Source organism: Bufo bufo, chromosome 1 (assembly GCF_905171765.1).
Source record: "Bufo bufo chromosome 1, aBufBuf1.1, whole genome shotgun sequence".
Lineage (NCBI taxonomy): Eukaryota > Metazoa > Chordata > Amphibia > Anura > Bufonidae > Bufo > Bufo bufo.
This window is the reverse complement of record NC_053389.1, coordinates 36501019-36524910: the sequence shown is the minus strand read 5'-3', so window position 1 is coordinate 36524910 and position 23892 is coordinate 36501019. Positions and strand designations below refer to the sequence as shown.

Sequence of the window (23892 nt, the reverse complement as noted above, 5' to 3'; positions counted from 1 at the left end):
TGCCGCACATTGGCTGTAAATTATCACATTCCATTTATAATGTTGCTATGGAGTCTCTTACATACCAGGAGGCCCTCACCACATCAACATCTCAGAGTTTACCTACTGACCATTAAGTGATTATTATGCCCTCATGGGGCAGCAGTAACTCTTGGGCTCTGCTATTGCCTCCATCTGGTTGCATACATAAAACATAGGCATCTGGAACCCAAAGGGCAGGGCAGAACGACGAGCCGCCCGCCCTCCTCAACATATCAATCCATACATGAGTAAAATCACACGACAGACCTTGTATAAAGTCATTTTAGATGTTTATATTGTCAGATCTCTTTATTTGTCTCAGTCAAATAAATAGAATATTTTATCTAAAAAATAAAAAAAAGCAAAAATAAAAAAAAAAATAAAGAAAAAAACACTGTGCGGTCCGCACGTTTCCCAGCCTCAGATTAACAGAAAATATGCAAAGTTTTAATATGTAAAAAAAAGATGAAAAGAAAGATACATTTTACAGCAGGGATTACCATGGTGACGGCGAGTGATGACAGACGGACAAGTTTAACCCCTTCATCTCCAGCTTGAAGCATCTGGCTGGTTCAGGAAGGGTTAAGAAGCAGGCACAATAAGACAGTAGAAGCTTGCTTTGCAAGGCTGCAGCTTGTTGGTACAGTAAAATTCAGCATGCATCATACATAATTTGCGGCTACGCAGTAGCCCTACTAAATTATATGCTACTGAGGAGGTTTGTATCGGCATGCCAAGTTCTCCATGAGGCTTTAAAGGGCAACCCCAGCCGAAACCAGGAAGGGTTGACTGCACTTAATCAAGATCTATGAATCACAGGGTCTAGAATACATTGATCGGGCGCTCATGGATGAGAACTTGCTTCCAACGAGCTGCTTCAGTTGCCCAGGAGTCTGTGGAGTTCACATGAAAGGTACATGGAGGTCACCAGAGAAGAAGCACTTGTCATTGTCATTGTATGCACGAAACTACAGCTGAACATTGGTTACATGGGACACCACTGGCACACCAGGGATAACTATAAAATCTCTGGACCACGAGAGACATCATCAAAAATGATTGCTAGATTGTGAGAGATGATCAATGATCACCAGTTGGGCCCACCGGTCATTGACACTGTGGCCACCAAAGAAAGGACTCCATAGCCTATGATCGGGTCACATTGAGTTCTTGTAGAGTGCTTCATCCCTGGATCACCACAGATATGTGGTCACCATAATTCTCATCCCATAACTAACCATAGAGTTGCTTTGCAAGGTCATGGAGTCAGTAGTGGAGCAGCTCTTTGGTAGAAGGACCTTATACAAGAGAAGATCTCAGCTTCATAGACACCTGCCATGATAGATTTGAAATAAATGCAGAATTTTTGCCTGGAGTTGTCCATTAATTATGGGGAGGGATATTTACTACACCTCATGGACCATAAGGGGATGACACAGAAGTGACTTTGGCCATAAAACCTAAACAGGTTGGGTTCGGCATCGTGTACGGCAGATCATTCACCGAGGTGCCCCCTCTAGAAACGCCAATAATTAGCAGTAAAGGGGATGTCAGGTTTGGATCAGCGACCACTCTCTTGGTAATCAGCTGGTATCATTCAGGGTCGTGGCAGCTGAGCAGTCAACATGACATAGTCCCCCTAGACAGTATGCCTCCGTCATGGGTCACAGAGTGGGAGGGTCCCAAGTGGGAGCCAATCTAGCCTCCATATTGATATGTTTAGCTTGTAATACCCTGCATGACCACATGGTGTGCTGTTTAAAAGAGACCTGTCCATGACCTAGTGGTAGACATATTTAGTGCAGGAACTTACATTTTCTGATATAGCCCAGTGCAAGAATTACAAAAATACATGCTTTGTGGGTGAATATATAACCTCATAGATGGGGCAGACATTTTTGAAACAAAACCCCTCTATTGTTGGACACAATAGGGGGCTATAGGTGACCACTGGTGCTTTCAGGAAATTTGGCCGCAGCGTCCTACCTGGGGCTTGCATTGGATCTCGGAGAAGGCCACCCCCTCTGGATTGCCGAGCCTCACAGGGGAGAAGCAGCCTCGTCAAACCTTCCTCTTTCGATCATACATAATAGAATCTAATTTTATTCTCTTTTTTTGTTAAGTGTTTTCTCTGTATTACAAAATAAATAACATGCTTTGATAAAAAGTCATTTAACCCCTTCACCCCCAAACTTCAGAGACCCAGTACACAGCAGGAGTTGGGGAATCACACTTGGATTTCACCCGGGCAAGTAGTTCACATTCATAACGTCATCCCGGTATCCATTGCGGAAGCCGGAACAGCAGAGTTGAGCGAGTTCTATCCGCTTTTCCAATGAGTATCTCCCCCATAATGCCGTCCTGAGCATTGACGTTCAATTAAAGCTTCGAATGTGCGGGGGTTTAACTCATCGGCTGCCGGACCACGTTGTCGGACAATACTTTGAGAGCAACCCCCCCCTTTCTTCCTGGCACTGTTGAGTAAATGCAACTTTTTTTATTTTTTTGCAGCAGCAGCGAAGAAAAGGATATGTGCTTGGAGCGACATGCAAGAAATATTTAAGATGCCCCTTAGATTGAAATTTTAAAAATTTTCGTCGAGAATATCGGATGTGGATTTGATGGTCGGCTCCTGTGAACGCAGCCTCCTCTCCCCACTTCATGCTTCCGAAGCAAAATGCAAGCAATAAAAAGCAACAGCAACGCCGCGAAAAGCAAAAGTCTTACTTTCCATGGAAGCATTTTTTATTTTATTTTTTTAAAATTTCCTTAACCCCTTCATTGCCGGTGAGGTAGCAGTGAAGACGCAAAGGAGCATTGCATATGTGCGTGAAGCGCATCGAGTCTTGTTGAGTCTTCTGCATAAAAAAAGCAACTTGGAACAGATCCTGACGCACCCCTGGGGGAGAGAGGGTGGCGGCAGCGGCGATTGGGTTGGCGGTGGGCTCATTGGTGACCTGTTACAGTTTCCGATCCTCCCAGCAGTGTTCACATTGCTTCTGGCTCCATTCCTTCTTTCCGCTGTTGACAACATGAAGGGAATCATTTAAAGGGAAAGAAACACCTTATGCCCAAGTCGCTTTTAGCATTCAGGACCTCACCGATGTTTTTTGTCTTTTACCGTCTTGCACGAATGAACTCCCAGCCATACTGGGGCACACATTTGTTTTGGTGTTTTCACCCTTCACCAGTACAGAGCTGGCACTGGTGGGCTGGATGAGATGCCTTACATGTAGCTCAGGGGGGGGGGGTACCGGTTCTCATCGAAGAGACCCAGCGGCTGTACAGTATGGGGACTCATTTTTCAAGCAGCTAACCATGGGAAAAAAAGTATGCAAATTTCAGATGGATGCTCTGGTTTGGCTGGGTATAGGCTAATTTGCATAGATTTCCCATGAAGCATTGCACCCCCAAACAGTAAGAACCGATTAGGGCTGAGCGAATCTGTGGAAGTTTGGGTTCGCCGGGTTTGGACGAACTTCAGGTCAACGTTCGGGTTCGGGACCAATACTTGGCCCTAAACCCCATTGAAGTCAATGGGGACCCGAACTTCACTTTATTATTTACTTTTTTTTTACATGGTTATATCGGAAAATAATTGTATTCTTAAGACAGAATGCAAAACAAATATGGCCATTTAGGGGTTAAAAAAACCTCACCTAATCCAGTTGATCTCCACTGAACAGGACCTGCGATGTGCGCGATGACGTCACCGCGCTCTCTCACACGTGGGGAAGTCATCTCGCACATCGCAGGTCCTGTTCAGTGAAGATAGAAGAAGCTTCTGCAGCGTGAAGTGAGGTTTTTTTTAACCCCTAAATGGCCATATTGTTTTGCATTCTGTCTTAAGAATACAATTATTTTCCGATATATCACCACGTTATAACGGAAAATAATAAAATCACCCGAACACCGAACTTCAGTGAAAAAATCTGGGTTCAGGTCTGGGTACCCGAACTCGCAAAGTTTGGTACGAACCCGAACTTTGCAGTTCTGGCTCGCTCATCCCTATTCCCTACTCTCGATCTTGCTATTTCAGAATCACATACTGTAGATATAAATATATATATATTTCCAACAGAATGGCAGTAATAGGCTTTTCTATTAGACTTCTGCAAAAATCATAGCACCCCAAATCCACGCACTGTGTCGGAACACTGCACCTATGGGTTGTCAATCCAACCCCCCCCCCCCCCTTCCCTAGCTCCAATCCCCAGACCATGTGAGAGGAAATTACAGATCATATCTGCCATGTACCGGGTATAAAACCGGTGGCTTTCTATGTGGCGGACGGGTCGTTGCAACTGCTGCCTCTGCACCCCTTTAGCACCACCCCTGGTCTTATAGAAAAAAAAAGAACATTTTGGGGGATACTAAGGCCGAAGATTCGGACACCGGTCTTAGTTCCTGTCCGCTGCAGACGGCCTCTACTTAACTTAGGCGCGTGGTCCGGTAGACGTTCAACAAGATTAAATCTACGTCATTTCCCTCTTTATGCCTCCTTTTCTCAAAACTCGAAAAACAGGGAAAAAGAAGCTGATTTTTGCGACAAAATCCGCGCCTTAAATACGCCAAAAAGTGGCGTATACTTTTTCATAAATGACCCCCTATATGTCTGGCAACTTACCTGGTTTCCCTGTGTGGCTGTCCCGGGTCCTGCTATTCCTGTGGCTGCACTCCTAGGCAATTGTCTTTACTTTCAGAGGTTATTGCTAAATAATCTGAACTGTGAAAGAAGGCAAAAAAGGGTCAAACCGCGAACAATACAATGCAAACAATGCGGGGCACGTCATACGTATAAACGGCCCTGCGAATAACGAGTAGGTCCGCCTTACAGTCAATATTCGTCTTCTGACACACTGTGATTTTTACGTAAATTTTTTACAGTTTGAGCGTCGTTTCCCTGATACAAAGCTCCAAATAACCTGCGCAGGCGCAGCAGGAATTCTATCGTGTAATTCTATGACTGTGCTGTGACTATTATAATATACAATTACAATTTATTTCTTCTGGCATCCAGTAGTCCGGTATTTCTGATAATCCGCAACTACACAGAACACCAAGAGGTTCGGAAATCAAGAGAGAGTCTGTACGGAAATACTGTAGACATTGGGGCACATTTACTAAGCCTCCTGTTTTTAGGAGTATTTGTAACGTATGTCTTTGTATGATCCCGTAATAAATCAGCGCAAGGCCCCTTTCACACGAGCGAGTTTTCCGCGTGAGTGCGATGTGTGACGTGAACGCATAGCACCCGCACTGAATCCTGACTCATTCATTTCAATAGGTCTGGCAGATGAGCGTTGTTTTTCACGCGTCAGTTCTGCGTTGCGTGTGAATCGCAGCGTGTTCTATATACAGCATTTTTTACGCAGCCCAGGCCCCATAGAAGTGAATGGGGCTGCGTGAATTCGATGCGTTTTTCACTGATGGTTGCTGAGAGATGTTGTTTGTAAACCTTCAGTTTTTTGTTTTTTTCACGCGCGTGAAAAACGCATCAAAACTGATTGCACCCGCGCTTAAAAAAACGCAATCGCAGACAAGACTGAGTGAACTTGCTTGCAAAATGGTGCGAGTTTCACTGAACGCACCCTGACACAATCCGTATCGTTTGCGTGAAAGAGGCCTTCATTATTTGGTTGATGTCTGACCTCTAGTGGTCGTTTTCTTGTAAGACAGGTTCATATTCACCAAGACTTGTCACTATGGTTTGCGCATGAAATAAATTGCGCAAATGACCGGGAAAAAAAAAGTCACCACTCTGTCTCATTCAATGCAAAAAATTTTGCAAAAATGTAAAACAGAAGGGAAAAAAGTAGCCTGGTCCGGCGTGGAGTGGAAATAAGACCATTTAGGCGTCTAATTCAGGAGGGGGGGAAAAGGCGCGCCAACACAAATACATCGGAAATAAGACGACTACGAAATCAGTCTCAAAATAAGAATTACACGTACAAGGCGCAAACGTCTCCTAAACAGGCGAAAAATCTGTTGCTAAATGAGACTTAAAAGAATAAGACTTTTTTACTCCTAAATACAGGCGCAGACGCCATAGTAAATGTGCCCCAATGACTTTGAAGAGACTCAGTATTTTCTTTCCGGATCTTATTTGGAGATTTCTACCCTGACAAATAATCATAATGTATTTTACAGTGATTGTCGGCTGATCCAGAATATTTGATAATCTGGCATGATTTGGATATTGTAGATGTAAACCACAAGTTTGCACAGTCTGATGTCATACTCGGCACGGCCACTAGATGGTGCTGCACATTAACAAATCTATGGAGGCTTCTATTTCCCAGCTTTGGGATGTTGTGGCAGATGATGATGATGATGAGATTTTTTCAGTGGAGTTTTAGTCATACTGACATAGGAATGCTGATGATCTGGAAAATAAAATGTGCCTTTTATATCCAATTAGCTGTTACCAGCCCCAGGCAATATAGGTTAGACCGGAGGATATTTTGATCTATTGCACGCAGTGACGCTGGTCAATTGAAATTTTGCTACAGACGGATGCAGAAATCGGAAAATGCTAGCACCCCTCTCCCGCCACATCTTCATGAGTGGTAACCCCATTAGTCTGAGCCGTGGGGGTCCACCATCCATGAAGCTGACATATAGTCACCCACATTGCACTCACGCGTTCTCCAGAACCGCCTCCTCCCCGGCTGCGGCAATCTTCCGATAGCAGTAGATCATTTCGACCACCAGCCATATGGTGAGCACCACGATGAGGACGTACATCATGATCTCTGACACGATAGAGGCGACATCTCTATTCCCTGCGTCGGGACACAGAATCATGACGTCATATTGGCTTTTACACTTGAGCTACAGTGTGATATATTCTCCACTCACTGCCAAAGCTGCATGCAAAATTTTTCCTTTTTTTTTTTTGTCTCATCTGTCATTCACTTGTGTCCAAAATATAGACGGTTTGATCCAACTTTATTCAAATAAACGGTAAGCTTGCGTCTTTTAAAGCATTTGGTGCAGAACACGTTAAAGCTCCCCCTAGAGGAGGCGATCATATTTTGGATCCTCTCATTAGATACCTGGGAGTTCATTTCTCCTGGGAACTTATGTGTCATTATGAACATTCACTTTGTCCCTTAGGCTACATTCACACGACCGTAGTGTTTCGCGGATCCCAAAAAAACACGAATACCGGCCAGTGCGCGTTACGCAATTTGCGGACCGCACGTGGCCGCCACTATGATAGAAAATGCCTATTCTTCTCCGCTATCGCGGAGAAGAATAGGGCATGCTCTATCTTTTTTTGCGGGGCCGTGGCACGGAGCAACGGATGCGGACAACACGCGGTGTGCTGTCGGCATCTTTTGCGGCCCCATTGAAATGAATGGGTCTGCACCCATTCCGCAAAATTGCGAAACGGTAACGGATCCATTCATACGGTCGTATGAATGAGCCCTTATACTGTGGCTGGGCGCCAGCGGCTTCCGGCTGTTGTGGGACTGCAACTCCCAGCATGCTCCATGCACCTCTATGAGAATTTTAAAACCAACCAAACAAGTGTGCATGCTGGGAGTTGTAGTTTCACAGCGGCCGGGGCAGCCGGAGGTTGCTGAATCTTGCCTTATAATGTGGGAACTATATTCATTTATTTATTTATAATTTTTATTTATTTTTTATATTTGTTGCCAATTGTTACAACTATTTGTATTCCTTTTAGAATCTGCTGGTGTAATGATCGGTACTGATTGTATTATGTCAGTACAGTTCATTACAGTGGAGGGCGGGCAGAGACACACAGCATTATACATGGTGAGCCAAACGTCGCAAGACACCCTTTTATTTCAGAAACGAAAGTGAAAACAAAATATCGGAATACCCCAGCAAGTATTGGGTAAGGGGGGGGTCTATCTTTTAGGCTATGTCCGGAACATGGCCGCCATCTTGAAAGCTGCCATATTGGATCAATTTTCACAATGGGAAGCGGGTCATGTAGCATATCGGAGAAGATGAGAATTTACTCAGAAATCGATTGCAGCAATCAGATGCTGCAATATCTCTTGTGGTTCAAAATTTATCAACACAGAAAGTTCTGTGTTTAGCACCAGGGATTGAACACGTCAAATAGCTGTGCATCACAGGGAACATTCCCAGTTGTTGTTACAACTTTCTGTGTTGATAACTTTTGAACCTGATTGCGGCAATCGATTTCTGAGAAAATTCTTTGATATGCTACACGACACCCTTCCCATTGGAAAAATGTGCCCTTGATCCAATATGGAGGCTTTCAAGATGGCGGCAATGTTCCAGACATAGCCTAAAAGATAGGCCCCTCCCCCATTACTTGCTGGGGTATTCAGATACTTCATTTTCCCTTTCTTTTCAGAAATAGAAGGGCGTCCTGCGACTTTTGACTCACCCTGTATATCATTATAATGCCTGTGGCACTCCACCACAGCTGGAGTGCCATAGGTTGCCACCCCGGGCCTAGGGCCTCTTTCACACGTAGGTGAATTGTGGACGTGTGCTGTCTACAACACGCATCCATTGACTTTAATGTGTGTGTTCACACGTCACTGGTTTTCCATGGACCGCCGGTCTGTTGGTGACACCATGGAGGCCTGTTCTATTTTGCTCAGGCATTACAGATACCTCACACGTATTATAGCTCCATGAAAACCACGGACACAACACGGAGGCGATCCACAGTTTTCACAGACCATGGGTAGGAAATGCCTTTGAAATTCATTTTCAGCCTAAGGGCTCATGCACATTGATCGCGGAGAGGCCACCTTGATTGAAGAGAACCGGCCAAAGGACCTGCGGTGAGCGTGAAGACGTCACCACGCGCGTCCAGCGTGATCATGTGGTGATGTCTTCACGCTCGCCGCAGGTCGATCAAGATGGAACTGGACAGCCTCTCCACCATCAAGTGGATAGGGTGAATATCATTTATTTTTTTAACCTCTAATTAAACCCTGAGCACCTGAATGTGAGGCTTAGATGCCGTGATCAGCGTTGAATATGGCATCTGAGGGGTTAAATGATGGAGGGGGGGCGCCATCGCCGTTCCCAGTCATTGAGCCCACTCCATACAATGAAAAGCGATTCGTGACAAAGTCATTCGGAACGAATCAAATTTCTTGACGAGGTTCGGTGAAGATGCGGAATCGAATTTTTTAAAAACTTCACTCGAGTTTTAACGCTGGGACAAAAGGCGGATCCTTTGCTAAGACAATATATAAGAAGAGCAGCCCCTCCCCTCCCCCCCATGACTCACCTTTGTCCACTACTGTCACATCAATGAATTTGGTGACGTTGGTGTTGTAGTCGTGGCTATCAAAGATAAGCGTGCGGTTGACGCGGCACATGTAGGTCCCCGCGTGGTCGTAGGTCACGTTGGTGATGACGACAGACATGTCCTGCAAGTCTTCGGAGTGACTGCTCCCATTCCATTTCAGCCGCCCTGTAAAGCGGTCATCTACGACGCTCAGCTGCGGATACTGGTACATAAGTATCTGTCTCAGAGAAGGAGGCACAAGAGAAACATTACCGTTAGCATAGAAAAATGGAGAGGGGGCGTGACCTCCCAGGACCCTCCCCAGCACCAAACACAAATTAAAGGGCATCTCTCAGCAGATTTGTCCCTATGTTACATGTGCACTTGGCAGCTGAAGGCATCCGTGTTGGTCCTATGTCCATTTGTGCTTGCATTGCTGAGAAAAATGGTTTAATTTATGCAAATGAGCCACTAGGAGCAATGGGGCGTTGTGACGTTGACGTACTGCATCACCATGTAGGTAGGACACATACAAACTATGAGTTGCCACCCATGCTGCTCAGAGTTCCACACAGCTTCCACCACAGGACCCACCTCTGAAAACTAGACTAAGTTCCTCTATGTTCCTGCAGGAAAAGGAGAACTCCCTAAATCACAGTGGACACCAGAGACTTTCAGCAGTCCCAGGATCTCATTGACAGCTGAGACTTGTGGGGCACCAGGGGAAGAACATGGCATAATTGGCAGCAGAAGCCTTGTAAATGTGGTATGGTTTAAGACCAAAGGTTGCACCATGTGCCACAGCAAGAACCTCGCAAAAATTTCCAAAATTTAGCAACTATAGTGAATGTTCAGCTTGTGTGGTTACAACTGGAGCTGGAGGAGTAAACAGCTTGGTGTTTGGGGGCACTGTACTCAAACCTGGGGAGATACTATTCAGGTCCTTGGTGGGATTAGAGAGGCTCCATGTTAGAGGCCCAGAGAGGCCGCTTTGGTGGAGAATAATTGCCCTGCAGGACTGTGGCATGGTCTGGTGGAGCAGTTGTGGACTAGAATGGACTGTGGGGGTCACATTTATTAAGACCGGTGTTTTAGATGCCAGTCTTAATAAGCCCCTGCGATGGCGGTGGATCTGCCGAAGTTATGTAAAGGCGTCGGCCTCTCCATAACTTCGGCGCCGCTTCTAAATGTAAGACAGCTTCCTTGCTGTCTTACATTTAGACCATTCTCTACGCCAAAACAAGGCACAGAAAGTGGTAAATGAGACGGTCCTGCTGGCTCGCTCCCTTCTCTGCCCACACCACACCCAATTTTTTATACCTGGCGTGAGCAGGGAAAAGCCGCAGACTGCGGCACAAAGGTCAGGCGTCTTTCTGTTTAATAAATGACCCCCTGTGTGTTAGCTAAGTGTGAACAAGGTGCAGAACTGAGACGTGGCCTGTTGGAGAAGTCCTGGACTAGTTTAGACTGTGTGTAAGCTGACACTGGCTCTGGTGGATAAGTCCTGGACTAGTTTAGACTGTGTGTGAGCTGAGACTGGCTCTGGTGGAGAAGTCCTGGACTAGTTTGGACTGTGTGTGAGCTGAGACTGGCTCTGGTGGAGAAGTCCTGGACTAGTTTGGACTGTGTGTGAGCTGAGACTGGCTCTGGTGGAGAAGTCCTGGACTAGTTTGGACTGTGTGTGAGCTGAGACTGGCTCTGGTAGAGAAGTCCTGTACTAGTTTGTAGTGTGTGAGCTGAGACTGGCTCTGGTGGAGAGGTCCTGGACTAGTTTGTAGTGTGTGAGCTGAGACTGGCTCTGGTGGAGAAATCCTGGACTAGTTTGGACTGTGTGTGAGCTGAGACTGGCTCTGGTGGAGAAGTCCTGGACTAGTTTGGACTGTGTGTGAGCTGAGACTGGCTCTGGTGGAGAAGTCCTGGACTAGTTTAGACTGTGTGTGAGGCTCACACACAGTCCAAACTAGTCCAGGACTTCTCCACCAGAGCCAGTCTCAGCTCACACACAGTCCAAACTAGTCCAGGACTTCTCCACCAGAGCAAGTCTCAGCTCACACTGTGAGCTGAGACTGGCTCTGGTGGAGAAGTACTGGACTAGTTTGGACTGTGTGTGAGCTGAGACTGGCTCTGGTGGAGAAGTCCTGGACTAGTTTGGACTGTGTGTGAGCTGAGACTGGCCCTGATGGAGAAGTCCTGGACTAGTTTGGACTGTGTGAGCTGAGACTGGCTCTGGTGGAGAAGTCCTGGACTAGTTTGTACTGTGTGTGAGCTGAGACTGGCTCTGGTGGAGAAATCCTAGACTAGTTTGTAGTGTGTGAGCTGAGACTGGCTCTGGTGGAGAAGTCCTGGACTAGTTTGGACTGTGTGTGAGGTGAGACTGGCTCTGGTGGAGAAGTCCTGTACTAGTTTGTAGTGTGTGAGCTGAGACTGGCTCTGGTGGAGAGGTCCTGGACTAGTTTGTAGTGTGTGAGCTGAGACTGGCTCTGGTGGAGAAGTCCTGGACTAGTTTTGACTGTGTGTGAGCTGAGACTGGCTCTGGTGGAGAAGTCCTGGACTTGTTTGTAGTGTGTGAGCTGAGACTGGCTCTGGTGGAGAAGTCCTGGACTAGTTTGTAGTGTGTGAGCTGAGACTGGCTCTGGTGGAGAAGTCCTGGACTAGTTTGGACTGTGTGTGAGCTGAGACTGGCTCTGATGATGAAGTCCTGGACTAGTTTGGACTGTGTGTGAGCTGAGACTGGCTCTGGTGGAGAAGTCCTGTACTAGTTTGTAGTGTGTGAGCTGAGACTGGCTCTGGTGGAGAGGTCCTGGACTAGTTTGTAGTGTGTGAGCTGAGACTGGCTCTGGTGGAGAAGTCCTGGACTAGTTTGGACTGTGTGTGAGCTGAGACTGGCTCTGGTGGAGAAGTCCTGGACTAGTTTGGACTGTGTGTGAGCTGAGACTGGCTCTGGTGGAGAAGTCCTGGACTAGTTTAGACTGTGTGTGAGGCTCACACACAGTCCAAACTAGTCCAGGACATCTCCACCAGAGCCAGTCTCAGCTCACACACAGTCCAAACTAGTCCAGTACTTCTCCACCAGAGCCAGTCTCAGCTCACAGTGTGAGCTGAGACTGGCTCTGGTGGAGAAGTACTGGACTAGTTTGGACTGTGTGTGAGCTGAGACTGGCTCTGGTGGAGAAGTCCTGGACTAGTTTGGACTGTGTGTGAGCTGAGACTGGCCCTGATGGAGAAGTCCTGGACTAGTTTGGACTGTGTGAGCTGAGACTGGCTCTGGTGGAGAAGTCCTGGACTAGTTTGTACTGTGTGTTAGCTGAGACTGGCTCTGGTGGAGAAATCCTAGACTAGTTTGTAGTGTGTGAGCTGAGACTGGCTCTGGTGGAGAAGTCCTGGACTAGTTTGGACTGTGTGTGAGGTGAGACTGGCTCTGGTGGAGAAGTCCTGTACTAGTTTGTAGTGTGTGAGCTGAGACTGGCTCTGGTGGAGAGGTCCTGGACTAGTTTGTAGTGTGTGAGCTGAGACTGGCTCTGGTGGAGAAGTCCTGGACTAGTTTTGACTGTGTGTGAGCTGAGACTGGCTCTGGTGGAGAGGTCCTGGACTAGTTTGTAGTGTGTGAGCTGAGACTGGCTCTGGTGGAGAAGTCCTGGACTAGTTTTGACTGTGTGTGAGCTGAGACTGGCTCTGGTGGAGAAGTCCTGGACTTGTTTGTAGTGTGTGAGCTGAGACTGGCTCTGGTGGAGAAGTCCTGGACTAGTTTGTAGTGTGTGAGCTGAGACTGGCTCTGGTGGAGAAGTCCTGGACTAGTTTGGACTGTGTGTGAGGTGAGACTGGCTCTGGTGGAGAAGTCCTGGACTAGTTTGGACTGTGTGTGAGCTGAGACTGGCTCTGGTGGAGAAGTCCTGGACTTGTTTGTAGTGTGTGAGCTGAGACTGGCTCTGGTGGAGAAGTCCTGGACTAGTTTGTAGTGTGTGAGCTGAGACTGGCTCTGGTGGAGAAGTCCTGGACTAGTTTGGACTGTGTGTGAGCTGAGACTGGCCCTGGAGAAGAAGTCTTGGACTAGTTTGGACTGTGTGTGAGCTGAGACTGGCTCTGGTGGACAAGTCCTGGACTAGTTTTGACTGTGTATGAGCTGAGACTGGCCCTGGTGGAGAAGTCCTGGACTAGTTTGTAGTGTGTGAGCTGAGACTGGCCCTGGTGGAGAAGTCCTGGACTAGTTTGGACTATGTGTGAGACAAATGTGAGCTGAGACTGGCTCTGGTGGAGCAGTCGTGGAAGAGATAAAACTGTGAGTGAGCCAGGTGGTCACCTAAGACGTGGCTTGGCTTTGGAGGTGTGATTGCCTGGATAACATGTGGTGGAAACATTAGAGGAGAGTAAAGTGACATCAGTCCATCTACATTAGGAGACTTTTTTTATCAGCTGTACTCACAGGCTTTAAAGCCATGCACAGCATCTGATCTCCGAACCTCCCAGTTCTGTATAATTATACTAATAATTTTGCTGCCTAGTTATACCTTGATAGGATTAGAGACTATGGGGGTCATTTATAAAACTGGTGCAAAGTAGAACTTGCTCAGTTACCCATAGCAACCAATCAGATTCCGCCTTTCATTTTGGACAGCTCCTTTGGAAAATGAAAGGTGCAATCTGATTGGTTGCTATGGGCAACTAGGACAGCTCTACTGTACACCAGTTTGATAAATGCCCCCATATAAGAATTATAGTGTTCTCCTGGCTTTGGAAACAGACCGACCAAAAATGTCCTCCAATCCCCTATCAAGTAAAATCTCTTGCTTAAGTCTAGGCCAGCTGTATAAGCAGACTGCAGGAGCTGTAATATCAGCCACAGAGGTTGTCACCCAGCTTTCCCAGGAACAGAAATAAGTGAAAATAAATGAAATCTATATACAGGGATCTTCTGAAGAGCAAAACTAATGAAAACAAAACAACACCTAAAGCTTTACAGATCACAGCACACGGCATTATAATGAGAGCTAAAAATAAGTGAAATGTGATAGAATATTTATATCGCTCATATCTAAAAAATCCGGCAACAAGGAGCGAACTGCAAAAAAATGTCTTTGAAGTTTGAAGTTCTAAATGACTGCAGGCAGCACAACGAAGACGAATACAAGATGTATAACCTATACCAGCTGTACGTGTATGATTATATACAGAAGATACCCAGGTTATACCAGCATGGTCCATATCACTATATACAAGAAGATGTATAACTAATACCAGCTGTACATGTATAATTATATACAGGAGATGCCCAGGTTATACCAGCATGCTCCATATCACTATATACAAGAAGATGTATAACTTATACCAGCTGTACATATATAATTATATACAGGAGATACCCAGGTTATACCAGCATGGTCCATATCACTATATACAAGAAGATGTATAACTAATACCAGCTGTACATGTATAATTATATACAGGAGATGCCCAGGTTATACCAGCATGGTCCATATCACTATATACAAGAAGATGTATAACTTATACCAGCTGTACATATATAATTATATACAGGAGATGCCCAGGTTATACCAGCATGCTCCATATCACTATATACAAGAAGATGTATAACTTATACCAGCTGTACATGTATAATTATATACAGGAGATGCCCAGGTTATACCAGCATGGTCCATATCACTATATACAAGAAGATGTATAACTTATACCAGCTGTACATGTAAAATTATATACAGGAGATACCCAGGTTATACCAGCATGGTCCATATCACTATATACAAGAAGATGTATAACTAATACCAGCTGTACATATATAATTATATACCGGAGATGCCCAGGTTATACCAGCATGGTCCATATCACTATATACAAGAAGATGTATAACTTATACCAGCTGTACATGTATGATTATATACAGGAGATGCCCAGGTTATACCAGCATGGTCCATATCACTATATACAAGAAGATGTATAACTTATACCAGCTGTACATATATAATTATATACAGGAGATACCCAGGTTATACCAGCATGCTCCATATCACTATATACAGAAGATGTATAACTTATACCAGCTGTACATATATAATTATATACAGGAGATACCCAGGTTATACCAGCACGGTCCATATCACTATATACAGAAGATGTATAACTTATACCAGCTGTACATATATAATTATATACAGGACATGCCCAGGTTATACCAGCATGGTCCATATCACTATATACAGAAGATGTATAACTTATACCAGCTGTACATATATAATTATATACAGGAGATAATCAGGTTATACCAGCATGGTCCATATCACTATATACAAGAAGATGTATAACTTATACCAGCTGTACATATATAATTATATACAGGAGATGCCCAGGTTATACCAGCATGGTCCATATCACTATATACAAGAAGATGTATAACTTATACCAGCTATACATATATAATTATATACAGGAGATGCCCAGGTTATACCAGCATGGTCCATATCACTACATACAAGAAGATGTATAACTTATACCAGCTGTACATATATAATTATATACAGGAGATACCCAGGTTATACCAGCATGGTCCATATCACTATATACAAGAAGATGTATAACTTATACCAGCTGTACATATATAATTATATACAGGAGATGCCCAGGTTATACCAGCATGGTCCATATCACTATATACAAGAAGATGTATAACTTATACCAGCTGTACATATATAATTATATACAGGAGATACCCAGGTTATACCAGCATGGTCCTTATCACTACATACAAGAAGATGTATAACTTATACTAGCTGTACATATACACTGCTCAAAAAAATAAAGGGAACACTTAAACAACACAATGTAACTCCAAGTCAATCACACTTCTGTGAAATCAAACTGTCCACTTAGGAAGCAACACTGAGTGACAATCAATTTCACATGCTGTTGTGCAAATGGGATAGACAACAGGTGGAAATTATAGGCAATTAGCAAGACACCCCCAATAAAGGAGTGGTTCTGCAGGTGGTCACCACAGACCACTTCTCAGTTCCTATGCTTCCTGGCTGATGTTTTGGTCACTTTTGAATGCTGGCGGTGCTTTCACTCTAGTGGTAGCATGAGACGGAGTCTACAACCCACACAAGTGGCTCAGGTAGTGCAGCTTATCCAGGATGGCACATCAATGCGAGCTGTGGCAAGAAGGTTTGCTGTGTCTGTCAGCGTAGTGTCCAGAGCATGGAGGCACTACCAGGAGACAGGCCAGTACATCAGGAGACGTGGAGGAGGCCGTAGGAGGGCAACAACCCAACAGCAGGACCGCTACCTCCACCTTTGTGCAAGGAGGAACAGGAGGAGCACTGCCAGAGCCCTGCAAAATGACCTCCAGCAGGCCACAAATGTGCATGTGTCTGCTCAAACGGTCAGAAACAGACTCCATGAGGGTGATATGAGGGCCCAACGTCCACAGGTGGGGGTTGTGCTTACAGCCCAACACCGTGCAGGACGTTTGGCATTTGCCAGAGAACACCAAGATTGGCAAATTCGCCACTGGCGCCCTGTGCTCTTCACAGATGAAAGCAGGTTCACACTGAGCACATGACAGAGTCTGGAGACGCCGTGGAGAACGTTCTGCTGCCCGCAACATCCTCCAGCATGACCGGTTTGGCATTGGGTCAGTAATGGTGTGGGGTGGCATTTCTTTGGAGGGCCGCACAGCCCTCCATGTGCTCGCCAGAGGTAGCCTGACTGCCATTAGGTACCGAGATGAGATCCTCAGACCCCTTGTGAGACCATATGCTGGTGCGGTTGGCCCTGGGTTCCTCCTAATGCAAGACAATGCTAGACCTCATGTGGCTGGAGTGTGTCAGCCGTTCCTGCAAGACGAAGGCATTGATGCTATGGACTGGCCCGCCCGTTCCCCAGACCCGAATCCAATTGAGCACATCTGGGACATCATGTCTCGCTCTATCCACCAACGTCACGTTGCACCACAGACTGTCCAGGAGTTGGCAGATGCTTTAGTCCAGGTCTGGGAGGAGATCCCTCAGGAGACCATCCGCCAACTCATCAGGAGCATGCACAGGCGTTGTAGGGAGGTCATACAGGCACGTGGAGGCCACACACACTACTGAGCCTCATTTTGACTTGTTTTAAGGACATTACATCAAAGTTGGATCAGCCTGTAGTGTGTTTTTCCACTTTAATTTGGAGTGTGACTCCAAATCCAGATCTCCGTGGGTTGAAAAATTTGATTTCCATTTTTTTATTTTTGTGTGATTTTGTTGTCAGCACATTCAACTATGTAAAGAACAAAGTATTTCAGAAGAATATTTAATTAACTCAGATCTAGGATGTGTTATTTTTGTGTTCCCTTTATTTTTTTGAGCAGTGTATAATTATATACAGGAGATGCCCAGGTTATACCAGCATGGTCCATATCACTATATACAAGAAGATGTATAACTTATACCAGCTGTACATATATAATTATATACAGGAGATGCCCAGGTTATACCAGCATGGTCCATATCACTATATACAAGAAGATGTATAACTTATACCAGCTGTACATATATAATTATATACAGGAGATACCCAGGTTATACCAGCATGGTCCATATCACTATATACAAGAAGATGTATAACTTATACCAGCTGTACATATATAATTATATACAGGAGATACCCAGGTTATACCAGCATGGTCCATATCACTATATACAGAAGATGTATAACTTATACCAGCTGTACATATATAATTATATACAGGAGATGCCCAGGTTATACCAGCATGCTCCATATCACTATATACAAGAAGATGTATAACTTATACCAGCTGTACATATATAATTATATACAGGAGATGCCCAGGTTATACCAGCATGGTCCATATCACTACATACAAGAAGATGTATAACTTATACCAGCTGTACATATATAATTATATACAGGAGATGCCCAGGTTATACCAGCATGGTCCATATCACTACATACAAGAAGATGTATAACTTATACCAGCTGTACATATATAATTATATACAGGAGATGCCCAGGTTATACCAGCATGCTCCATATCACTATATACAAGAAGATGTATAACTTATACCAGCTGTACATATATAATTATATACAGGAGATACCCGGGTTATACCAGCATGGTCCATATCACTATATACAAGAAGATGTATAACTTATACCAGCTGTACAGATATAATTATATACAGGAGATGCCCAGGTTATACCAGCATGGTCCATATCACTACATACAAGAAGATGTATAACTTATACCAGCTGTACATATATAATTATATACAGGAGATACCCAGTTTATACCAGCATGGTCCTTATCACTATATACAAGAAGATGTATAACTTATACCAGCTGTACATATATAATTATATACAGGAGATACCCAGGTTATACCAGCATGGTCCATATCACTATATACAAGAAGATGTATAACTTATACCAGCTGTACATATATAATTATATACAGGAGATGCCCAGGTTATACCAGCATGCTCCATATCACTATATACAAGAAGATGTATAACTTATACCCGCTGTACATATATAATTATATACAGGAGATGCCCAGGTTATACCAGCATGGTCCATATCACTACATACAAGAAGATGTATAACTTATACCAGCTGTACATATATAATTATATACAAGAGATGCCCAGGTTATACCAGCATGCTCCATATCACTATATACAAGAAGATGTATAACTTATACCAGCTGTACATATATAATTATATACAGGAGATACCCAGGTTATACCAGCATGGTCCATATCACTATATACAAGAAGATGTATAACTTATACCAGCTGTACATATATAATTATATACAGGAGATACCCGGGTTATACCAGCATGGTCCACATCACTATATACAGAAGATGTATAACTTATACCAGCTGTACATATATAATTATATACAGGAGATACCCAGGTTATACCAGCATGGTCCATATCACTATATACAAGAAGATGTATAACTTATACCAGCTGTACATATATAATTATATACAGGAGATACCCAGGTTATACCAGCATGGTCCATATCACTATATACAAGAAGATGTATAACTTATACCAGCTGTACATATATAATTATATACAGGAGATACCCAGGTTATACCAGCATGATCCATATCACAGTATACAAGGAGATGTATAACTTATACCAGCTGTACATATATAATTATATACAGGAGATACCCAGGTTATACCAGCATGGTCCATATCACTATATACAAGAAGATGTATAACTTATACCAGCTGTACATATATAATTATATACAGGAGATACCCAGGTTATACCAGCATGCTCCATATCACTATATACAAGAAGATGTATAACTTATACCAGCTGTACATATATAATTATATACAGGAGATGCCCAGGTTATACCAGCATGCTCCATATGTACAGAACATGCCTAGGTTATACATGGTATTCCCTGAATATTCTGCTTTCTTCTGCATTACTCACCAGGTCAAATTTCTCCATTGTGTCTCCTTTAAAAAACCACTCCGTAAAGGTTTTGGCGACCGTTTCTCCTCGCTTCTTGCAGGAAATACACCGGATTTTAAATTCATGCCCGTAGACGGCCTCTGTCTCGGGATCCACCTCCACGCAGCCGGACCAGCAAGTGTATGCTAAGTGTGAAGAAGGACAAAGTCACTATATGTTATCTGTACATATTCTCCAAGCTTTGGAAAACTACAACTCTCAGCAGGCATGACAGCGACAATGGTTCTATCAACATTTTCAGTTTCGTTTCAGGGAGACTTCCTAAATAATAACCGAGTGTGCCACTTAGCTATATTCGCCGCTCCCTTAGGAATGAATGGTGCCTGGTGCACCCTCTGCCACTTTACGGGCTCCATTCTAAGTATAGGTGCGGGTCTCAGAGGTGGGACCCGCACCTATCAGAAATTGGGGGCATATCCTAGGTTTATGACCCCAATTTCAAAGATGGGTATACACCTTTAATTCCTGGATATCCCCTTTAAATTGAAAGGCAGCGCAAGGTCCTAAAGGTGCTTACCGCTGAGTTCTTGTTACAGTTGTGTCCATTTTACACAATCCTCTCTGAGGCTACTTTCCCATCGCTCTGGACGCCTGACCGGGCAAAACTGCCGAGAACCGGCTGGATGTAGACCACAGCATGGAGTGGTTTGTGTCTGGGCGATTCTCAGCACTGTTGCCGGAATGTGCTCGGATCTCAGCTGGACCCCATTATACGGCGTATACGGAGAATTCCGGCAGGCTGTTCCCATAGGTGAAAGTATCCTGAGCTTGTAGTGTCAGGAGATGCCGACATAGAGACTTGCTGTCATCATTCCAGTCCAGCAGGGGGAGCCAGTTCCCAGCTAGAGATAACAGGGGAAGACAAAGCCTGCTGCACAGGAAGAGCAGTACAGCAAGTGCACGGAGTGCACCAAAATGCATTCCATTCCGTTTGGTTGCGCTCCCATCGCGGACAGAATAACGCTGGGTTTTTCTGTCCGCGATGTGGTGCGGAGCAAGACGGATCCGTTTTCTCTGACACAATAGAAAACTGATCCGTCCCCCATTGACTTTCAATGGAGTTCATGACGGATGCAGGCTGTTGCATTATTGTAATGGAAGCATTTTTTTAGATCCATGACGGATCCGCAAAAAACGCTAGCTGACGGATCCGATTTAGCTGATGTGCAAAATCAATACGGATCCGTTTAATTCCGGTATAGAGATCCTCTGCCGGATCTAAATACCGGAATTAACAACGCAAGTGTGAAAGTAGCCAAGGTGCGGCCCCTGAGAGACTGTACTGACACATTCCCTGCTGTCAACTCAGTTTCTTAAAGAGACAGCGACCCCATTGAATATAGATTTACCTGTTTCACAAGTACAAGATTTTAACGCTCTACTGCAAAATCATCTTTAGTAAGCTGTTCCAGTGTTCCTCAGTTGTCGGAGTGAGTTTGTCGCCATCCACCTCCGTACCGGACAAGCTAAACAGCCTGGACTCCAAACTGATACATTTGAGCAGAAATGATACATTGTCACAAAGTATCATGACAAGTGTAACAACCCCAAAGCTATGAGCAGCATTAGGTTAGCACAGGTTTTCAGACTATGGAGGGAAGCAAAACCCTGTTTCCATTCAATTACGCCAAGCAGAGCTTTTGAAAACAGTCTTCTATAGAAACAAACAATCTACAAGAAAGTTGCAAAACTTCTCAGTTCACAGGTGCTGACATAGGACGGCTGTTTCCAGGGTCCAGTGGTTTTTGCAGTCACACGTTTGGTAACGTCTATTAATAAAAAAAATAATAATAAATACTATTCAGCCGTGGCCTCGAAATCTACCCCAGCGGCAAAGTAAATTTTCCTAAAGGAACACTAAGCCTGTAACACATATAAAAATAATTAAATCTATATATAAAGAAAGACGTATAGAAACATAGAATGTGTCGGCAGATAAGAACCATTCGGCCCATCTAGTCTGCCCAATATACTGAGTACTATGGATAGCCCCCGGCCCTATCTTATATGAAGGATGGCCTTATGCCTATCCCATGCATGCTTAAACCCCTTCACTGTATTTGCAGCTACCACTTCTACAGGAAGGCTATTCCATGCATCCACTACTCTCTCAGTAAAGTAATACTTCCTGGTATTACTTTTAAACCTTTGCCCCTCTAATTTAAAACTATGTCCTCTTGTAGCAGTTTTTCTTCTTTTAAATATTCTCTCCTCCTTTACCTTGTTGATTCTCTTTATGTATTTAGCAGTTTCTATCATATCCCCTCTGTCTCGTCTTTCTTCCAAGCTATACATGTTAAGGTCCTTTAATCTTTCCTGGTAAGTTTTATCCTGCAATCCATGTACTAGTTTAGTAGCTCTTCTCTGAACTCTCTCCAAAGTATCAATATCCTTCTGGAGATATGGTCTCCAGTACTGAGCACAATACTCCAGATGAGGTCTCACTAGTGCTCTGTAGAGCGGCATGAGCACCTCCCTCTTTCTACTGGTAATGCCTCTCCCTATACACCCCAGCATTCTGCTAGCATTTCCTGCTGCTCTATAACATTGTCTGCCTACCTTTAAGTCTTCTGGAATAATGACCCCTAAATCCCTTTCCTCAGATACTGAGGTTAGGACTGTATCACTGATTTTATATTCTGCTCTTGGGTTTTTACACCCCAGGTGCATTATCTTGCACTTATCAACATTAAATTTTAGTTGCCAGATTTTTGACCATTCCTCTAGATTTCCTAAATCCTTTTCCATTTGGTCTATCCCTCCAGGAACATCAACCCTGTTACAAATTTTTGTGTCATCAGCAAAAAGACACACCTTACCATCGAGGCCTTCTGCAAGTTCGCTGATATTAAACAATATGGGTCCCAGAACAGATCCCTGAGGTACCCCACTGGTAACAAGACCATGGTCTGAATATACTCCACTGACTACAACCCTCTGTTGTCTGTCCCTCAGCCACTGCCTAATCCATTCAACAATATGGGAGTCCAAGCCCAAAGACTGCAATTTATTGATAAGCCTTCTATGTGGGACAGTATCGAAAGCCTTACTGAAGTCTAGATAAGCGATGTCTACTGCACCTCCGCCATCTATTATTTTAGTCACCCAATCAAAAAAATCTATAAGATTAGTTTGATATGATCTCCCTGAAGTAAACCCATGCTGTTTTTCATCTTTCAATCCATGGGATTTTAGATGTTCCACAATCCTCTCCTTAAGTATGGTGTCCATTAATTTCACCACTATTGATGTCAGGCTTACTGGCCTATAGTTGCCCGATTCCTCCCTACTACCTTTCTTGTGAATGGGCACAACATTTGGTAATTTCCAATCTTCTGGGACGACTCCTGTTGCCAGTGATTGGTTAAATAAATCTGTTAATGGTTTTGCTAGTTCACCGCTGAGCTCTTTTAATAACTTTGGGTGTATCCCATCAGGCCAGTGTGACTTATTTGTATTAATTTTAGACAGCTGACTTAGAACCTCTTCCTCTGTAAAGACACATGCATCAAAAGATTAATTAGTCTTCTTTCCTAACTGAGGTCCTTCTCCTTAATTTTCCTTTGTAAAAACTGAACAGGAGTATTCATTGAGGCAGTCAGCTAGTTCTTTATCTTCTTCCATATACATTCCTTCTTTTGTTTTTAATTTGGTAATTTCTTGTTTTATTTTCCTTTTTTCATTTATGTATCTGAAGAATGCCTTATCGCCTTTTTTCACTGACTGAGCTAATTTCTCTTCTGCATGTGCTTTAGAAGCTCTTATAACTTGTTTGGCCTCTCTCTGCCTAATCTTATAAATTTGCCTGTCATCCTCTTTTATTTTTTGTTTTTTTATAATTACTAAATGCTATCTATGTATGTGTGTGTGTGTATGTTCGGCGATCACTCAAAAACGCAACCATCGATTTCAACGAAACTTGGTATACACAACCCTTGCTACCTGGAAAGAAATATTGTGGGGCCACAGCTCTCTCTAGGACGTACTGTTCCTGACATATTCCCAAAAAATGACCTGCATTAGCCAATACAAGCCTGCAAGTCTTTCTCTTCGTATCCCAACTGCCATACACACAATCACATGTCCTTTATCAGCCAA

At 44.1% G+C, this 23892-nt stretch overlaps 1 protein-coding gene across 1 annotated transcript in view; it reads right to left on the bottom strand.

Annotated features, from left to right (window-relative positions):
* Positions 1 to 315: 315 nt before the first annotated feature.
* The window catches only part of SCN1B (sodium voltage-gated channel beta subunit 1), a 39482-nt gene continuing 15905 nt past the window's right edge, over positions 316 to 23892 (bottom strand). The window contains exons 2-6 of the mRNA XM_040421971.1: positions 19753 to 19919; positions 9278 to 9515; positions 6665 to 6806; positions 4649 to 4747; positions 316 to 3042 (exon numbers count right to left, since the gene is read on the bottom strand). Coding sequence (XP_040277905.1) covers positions 4681 to 4747; positions 6665 to 6806; positions 9278 to 9515; positions 19753 to 19919 — 614 coding nt within the window. The 3' untranslated portion in view covers positions 316 to 3042; positions 4649 to 4680. The remainder of the gene's footprint in view (positions 3043 to 4648; positions 4748 to 6664; positions 6807 to 9277; positions 9516 to 19752; positions 19920 to 23892) is intronic.